Here is a 7386-nt window from a genome sequence, read left to right on the forward strand (position 1 = left end):
TACCTGTCCCGTCTGCTGCATCGACTACCTATCACATATAACACCCGTCCTCTCTCCACATCCTGCTAACAACCCCTACGACCAGATCCATACTCGGTCTTGCATCATTCCAGTCAGCTGCTGCCGTTGACTGGAATGCACTACACCTCAAACTGGTCAAATTAATTTCCATCCCGGCCTTTAAAGACACCATTTCACACCTTCTCACAGATTCCTGCAACTGCTTCCCCTCCATCTAACCATCTAACCATCTAACCTTCCTCTCAGTCTTCTGTCTCATCTGCACCACATACCCGCTGATATTGGCTCAGGCCTATGCTTTCATGATATTGTAATCAATCCTTGTTATTAACCCTGTTTTTATGTTTTGTTATGTTTTAATGCTTTAATGTTTTTATGTTTTCAAACTGTTATTTTGCTATGAAGAGTATTCTTGCTATTCTGCCTTGTTGATGTAATCCTGTTCTTGGCTGGTGCTCTGTCTGTCTGTACTGCTGTGTGTTAACCCTGCAGGTCCCTGCTGCTGCCCTGCTGTCTGTCTGTACTGCTGTGTGTTAACCCTGCAGGTCCCTGCTGCTGCCTTGCTGTCTGTCTGTGCTGCTGTTGCCTCTCTAACCTCACCTCCTTTCTCACTTTCTCACTTCCCCTTTCCCAAGAAGCGTGTGCTTTTTGTCGGCCATCACTGTAAATAAGAACTTGTTCCTAATGATCTGCCTGGTTAAATAAAGGTTTAATCTTTTTAATCTTTTTTTTAAAGTGTGTGTGTGTGTGTGTGTGTGCGTGTGTGCGTGTCTGCGTGTGTGTGTGTGCGTGCGTGCGTGTGTGAGTGCGTGTGTGTGCTTACTCCTTGGGTGGGTTGAGGTCTTCAGGTCTGGTCTCAAAGAACACGCGGACCTCCTCACACTGCGAGATGTACACGGGCAGCTGGGTGAGGGCCTGGAGGGACACATTGAGGAGGACATGAGCACACAACAACACGTCTCCTCCTTCAGCTTCAACACCTCTCCAGGGATACACGTTAACACACCCCTGTGAGAGAGAGAGAGAGAGAGACTCACCATCTGTTCCCCCTCTCTCCCCCCGCCCCCCCTCCGTCCTCTGCTCCTCCTGGTGACCTCACCTCTCCACAGTGACCGTGTCTCTCTTCTGCCCTGTCTTGGGTTTCTCCTTCATCTAACTGCCGTCCCTCCCCTCCTGTGTGTCCCCTCTTGCTGCCTGCGGACGGCCCCCTGACACGTTAACCTCTTCATCACTGGGCTGACTTCAGAGGTCTTTTCTGAAGATAGTATACCCAACGTAAATAGAGCCTATCTCCACAACTGCAAGGGCTATATGATGTTATGTTGGCACCAAAAGAAAGGTCGCTGTGCAAGTGAAATAGTCAATGTGTGTAGTACTTGGTAAGGTGGATAAAGCTAGAACACAGCTTAAGTGGAAGATTTCAATTCCACCTGAGTTAGATGTCATTTGTTAGAGTGACCTGGTTTATATCAGTCGTTGGCCCTATTGTACCACAGGGAAAAACACAGCATCTCAGGAGTACCTGTGTCAATATTTGATGCCAACAAAGTGAAGTAGCGCAAAGAGGGAGAGGTTTTAGTTGAGGTAGGGTTAGGCGAAATCTCCAAATAAATCAATAAATCCAATGCATACCAATGCAGAATTGACAGTATAAACAGTATGAGACACAAACAGGTAGATATCTTGAGAACCCATTGAGGCATTTTGACACTTGATCCCTCTATTGAAAGTTCAGGGCGAATAGAATTAAATGACTCTAAGGCAAACAATCACAATTGCACCATAAGGCCTCCGGATGACGATGAAGAATGTGTGTTCTGATTGAAGGCAATTCACCTATTTCCTCTGAAACCCTCTCTTAGCTACTATACATTGATTGTAAACACCATGTTTAGTCATAGAATTGTGCACAGACACTATATTACCAGTTTATAGTAGTTTTATGCGATCAAACACAACTTTGATGACAAAAACAACAAAGGTAAGACACACATTTTGGTTGTAAAAAGTGATTCTTGTTTTTTTGCCTCTAGCCTCTAGTTGAGTCACATATTGGAGGTGACATTCCCAGTCATTTACTGGGATAACCTTTCAGGCACCGATAGGGATTTTCCCTCTTCACTTATGCAGCTACGTTCTGGAACACTTGCGTCCTGCACCCTTTCACCCATGGCCTAGTAGGGCTGAGGGCCGAGGGACACAGAACACATCTAATGCAACAGGGTGGTGAGGGTGGTGAGGATGCCAGCCACCTTAAACTCGCCACTGTGAGGTTCAAATTTATTTCAGAATTTGTCCAATCTCCAGCCAGTCTTGAAAAACGTACGTATTCACATTGTTCACCGATCACCCGAAAACCAGCGTTGTGGATTCAAAACCGAATCGTATCGTGAGATACCGAAAGATTGATACCCCTCGTGGCACGCCTTAAGTGGCCACCGCCACGCCCGGCCACGCCCGGCCACGCCCGGCCACGCCCGGCCACGCCCTTCAGCACCATCCATCACCCCCCCCACTCACACACTTCAAGGCTTTAATAATCCTAAGTGCTACCCATCCTTTAGAAGAGGATGCTCTGTCACTGTCTTCTCTCTCTCTCTCTCTCTCTCTCTCTCTCTCTCTCTCTCTCTCGCGCTATCTCTCTCTCTCTCTCTCTCTCTCTCTAACTTGAGGGTGGATGGAAACAGTCCCTTTATATTTATGATGCCCTTAGTGATGCGGAGGTGTGTGTGTGTGTGTGTGTGTGTGTGTGTGTGTGTGTGTGTGTGTGTGTGTGTGTGTGTGTGTGTGGGGGGGGGGGGGGGGGAGGGGTCGATGCCAACATGGAGGGTGGGATTGCTGCCATGAAGAAAATAAGACCAGACTCTATTAGCAACAAGGTCAGAGCTAGGGGAAGAGAGTGTGTGTGTGTGTGTGTGTGTGTGTGTGTGTGTGTGTGTGTGTGTGTGTGTGTGTGTGTGTGTGTGTGTGCGTGCGTGCGTGCATGTGTGTGTGCATGCCTTCTCATGTACATGGGAGGATAATGTTCTAGCTACAACTACGCTGAAAAAAGAAAATTGGAAAAAAATCCTCCTTGCAAATCTTTTGACTGGTGTTCTACTGGCAGCCCAGTGGTGGGCTGGAGACACTATGTGTGGTGGGGGGGGGGGGTCACAGTGAGCTACGTCTGGTGGGGGGGGGGGGGTCACAGTGAGTCCAGTGATGGGCTGGAGAGGTGGTCCTGACACTACGTCTGGTGGGGGGGGGGTCACAGTGAGCCCAGCCCAGTGGTCGCCCCCCCCCAGTCTGTGTCATGTCCACTCATTAGGATTCTCCCCAGGGAGGAGACTGCAGAGGGAGCCTGGCGTCCATTAGAGCAAATTGACTTTATGGGTCTCTGCTCCAGCAGCTGGGAGCATTAAGGTAATTGTGTGTGTGTGTGTGTGTGTGTGTGTGTGTGTGTGTGTGTGTGTGTGTGTGTGTGTGGGCGGGTGTGTGTGTGTGTGGTTTCTGCGTCTTTCAAACAAAGGACGAATGCGTCAACAGGAAGTAGTCGAGATGTATTTCTGTGCATTTCAATGAGTGGTGATAAACAAGGACCTGGATTCTCTTCATCCATAACAGCAGCGGAGCCTCTCCCCCTCCACCACACAGCAGCGGAGCCTCTCCCCCTCCACCACAGCAGCAGACCCTCTCCCCTCCACCGGCCCGTCCCAACCCAGACCCTCTCCCCCTTCACCGCCCCGTCCCAACCCAGACCCTCTCCCCTCCACTGCCCCGGTCCCAACCCAGACCCTCTCCCCCTCCACCGCCCGGTCCCAACCCAGACCCTCTCCCCCTCCACCGCCCCGGTCCCAACCCAGACCCTCTCCCCCTCCACCGCCCCGGTCCCAACCCAGACCCTCTCCCCCTCCACCGCCCGGTCCCAACCCAGACCCTCTCCCCTCCACTGCCCCCGTCCCAACCCAGACCCTCTCCCCCTCCACTGCCCGTCCCAACCCGGAGCGGACCCACACAGGAAAGGGCAAATAATGGAAAATCATGATGAAAATAAGAGCTTGTTTATGAATCTTCCTCAATTGAATTAAGAGGTACCCAGCGGTCTTGATGTCCAAACTTGTCCTTCACATGTAAAAATCCCCCTTAAAAGTGATTCCCGCAACATTTCTACTCGTTAGTTCTTTTCCAGCACTTTCTTGCTCTATGCAAACAATTGCCTTTTGGTCGACTGTGTGCTTCCAGATCTGGAGTGAAAACACAGGACTTCAGAAGCAGGGGGATTCCGCGCGAGTCAGCCCGCGGGCCTCGGCCGGCTGGCATCGGGCTGACGCAGCGCCTCGTAAAAAGGGAGAGAAAACAGCTTCAAGAAAGTCCTCGTGTGTCTCCTCCTCCCCCAACCACCGGCACAGGGCGGGGAGGGGGAGACCTCCGCTGGAACTGGCTTCTACTAAACAAACAGAGAGACTGCAGAGCTTTTGGGAGAGCAGATAGGCAGAGATCAAACGCAGCGTTTGACCTGACCTCTGAATGCTCGGTTGAGCCGTCAATCAAAAGGGACTTCTGCTTCACCTCCCACCGGGCTTATCAAAATAGCATGTGTTGTTTAGAGTTCAAAGTGGTAGTTTTCCATAAACTTAACCGAAACTCTGAGGGGAAAATACCAAACCCAATTAGAAATGAACCAAAAGTGGAAACGTCTTCTTGTACTTTGTAAAAGTGTACTTTGTAAAAGTCAAGTTTCAGGAAGTGGGCTGATCATTTAAGGAACAACAAGTTATGGACGTTGAATTGAGTAATGCTTAAAAAAGGATGACAATGTGATTGTCATCCTTGCATTTAGCAATAAAGTGACTCCTTAGGTTTAATCATTGTCTTGGTGGCTATGATGACATTAGGGCATTCCCTGACAAAGTAGTCATGAGTGAATCCCATGAACGCTCTGAAACTCCTTAAAACACGGTGAGGAAAGCTGCCCAACTGACTCAGAAACTGACTCAGAAATCTGAACGTTCTCAACCGTCTCCGCACTTAAGTGATGAAAGATGTTTCTTCATTTAAAAGTAACCTCTTAAGGCCATAGGTTTACAGCCTCCCGGTCCAAACCCCCAGAAACCTTGTCTACATTGTATGTTCAATAGATAATACAGGCCAGCTGTCCCCATTCCACATTGTTTGATGAGATCTAAAGTTAAACCAAGTGATTCGTCTGGGGGTAGTTCTAATCAAAGTTCAACGATAATCAATATATCCATTCAACTGAAGGCATGCCAAAGATTGCAAATGAATCACAGAAAAACATAAGAAGCCGAGCCAAATCCTAAAAGCCCTGATGACCTTTCAATGTTCAGCAACCACGGACTGTGGGTATGCTGACTTGTGCTAGCAAGCGTTCTCCCCTCTCCCCTCCCATTGGCCACGGTTATTCAGCAGAAAATAACAAAGAACAACACTTGCTCCAACATGCTAGTCATAGCATTTTACTACATGTTGAAATTTTTTAACAATATTTTTTAACAAACAACTAAGCCTATGTTGGTGAAGCGGCTCTGAGCCACAGACGTGACTCCTCACAAAGCCAGACGCCTTGAGGGCAGCACATTGTGTTGCCTCAACTCATCTTTTTAAGTCCTTCCATTGGACCAATGTCACAGACATTGGTTACTGGGCTGTTCCATCTAATCTTTCTTTCTAATGTGTGCAAGACATGACCTGAAACAGTTTCCATCAAAGGTATAACACTTTGACGATAGTCTTTACTGTAGTAGAAAGCGCCGCATTGAGCTTCCCCTGAGCAAGAAAACACTACATTCTCAACCGCCGTTCTCTGTATTCACCGGGTAAATACAGAGATATAGAACAGTATAAAGGTTGTACAATAGAATCAAACTTTTCTGCATAAAGTTCCTTATAAAAAGGTATAAATGACAGAAAACCAGCATGAACAATGACACAAAGAAATGGGTCTAATCGGAAAGCTCTCAAAGCATAAAAACAAAACCAACAGAAACCACAACAGGATGGATCCATCTGTCGGCCATGATGGATCTGGTGGTGACAGGTCACCTGACTCACCATGCAGTAGGGCTGCTCGATTATGGAAAAAATCATAATCACGATTATTTTGGTCAATATTGAAATCTCGATTATTCAAACGATTATTTTTGAGTTTGAAAACATGATGCATTTATTCATAATTTCTCTCCAAAAAAAACACTTTGTAAATGAGAACTTCGAAATTTCCCCTTAAAAATATACACAGAATGGTCAAATAGAAAATAAAGTCCAGATATGAATCCAGCTGTTCTGCAATTTCTATAATTATTATTATTATTTTTAAATCGTTTCAACTTGATTATATTAGTTTGGTGATCGTTTCACTCTGAAATCGAAATCGCGATCAGAGTTGGATGAATGGCCCATCCCTACCATGCAGTACTCGTTGATCGGCCGCAGGCGCTTCATGGCGACATCTCTGATGTGGCTCCTCCGGAACAAGATCTTTCCTGTAGCAAAACAAGAACAACAAGTCAACAAGACGCCTCCTACAACTCTTAAAGGACTACGTGAAGACCACGTAGAACATCATCATTACAACTTAACACTCTTAAAGGAGCTGGAGCATCAGGACCACGTAGAACATCATCATTACAACTTAACACTCTTAAAGGAGCTGGAGCATCACGTGAGGACCATGTAGAACATCATCATTACAACTTAACACTCTTAAAGGAGCTGGAGCATCAGGACCATGTAGACTATCATCATTTCAATGTTTTTCAGATAGTTACAAGTTTGCAATTAGGGGTATTAGGTTTTGTCTGTGACATTTGGATCACTGCGTGCTCGTTATTCACTCTGACTTTATTTGACATTAAGCACAAAGTGGCGGCAGGTAGACAGAACGGTCTTATTATGCACACCCTGTTGACTGTTACCCCATCAACAACCACTCCTTTTTGTCAGCTCAACATAATGGATTGGATGATAGGTAAATACATGGCCTTTGTAGTTCATGAATAAGTAATTATCTGAGAACATTCATTTGAAAATGTTGTACATTTCCGTCTCATTGCTGGTCACAAATAACCCCCAGCTACAGAAAAAATCGAATAGGCCGTTTCAATTCAGCAGGGAATGTGTCTACGGTACAATTGTGTGTGTGTGTGTGTGGTTGTGACTGTGTGTGTGTGTGTGTGTGTGTGTGTGTGTGTGTGTGTGTGTGTGAGACACTATGTGGTTGGTTGTGACTGTGTGTGTGTGTGTGTGTTGTGCGTGAGTGTGTGACTTTGTGGTTGTGACTGTGTGTGTGTGTGTGTGTGTGTGTGTGTGTGTGTGTGTGTGTGTGTGTTGTGCGCGAGTGAGTGACTTTGTGGTTGTGACTGTGTG

General features: G+C 46.9%; 1 protein-coding gene across 2 annotated transcripts in view; it reads right to left on the bottom strand.

The window, feature by feature from the left end:
* Positions 1–6507, bottom strand: part of sh3pxd2b (SH3 and PX domains 2B) — a 22776-nt gene extending 16269 nt beyond the window's left edge. The window contains exons 1-2 of one of the 2 annotated variants that reach the window (XM_084473808.1): positions 6427–6507; positions 845–936 (exon numbers count right to left, since the gene is read on the bottom strand). In XM_084473808.1, coding sequence (XP_084329934.1) covers positions 845–936; positions 6427–6462 — 128 coding nt within the window. In that variant the 5' untranslated portion in view covers positions 6463–6507. The remainder of the gene's footprint in view (positions 1–844; positions 937–6426) is intronic. The other variant, XM_084473807.1, reaches the window with a different exon arrangement.
* Between the last annotated feature and the right edge of the window lie 879 nt (positions 6508–7386).

Source organism: Micromesistius poutassou (genome assembly GCF_964030765.1).
Source record: "Micromesistius poutassou genome assembly, chromosome: 10".
NCBI classification, from domain to species: Eukaryota; Metazoa; Chordata; class Actinopteri; order Gadiformes; family Gadidae; genus Micromesistius; species Micromesistius poutassou.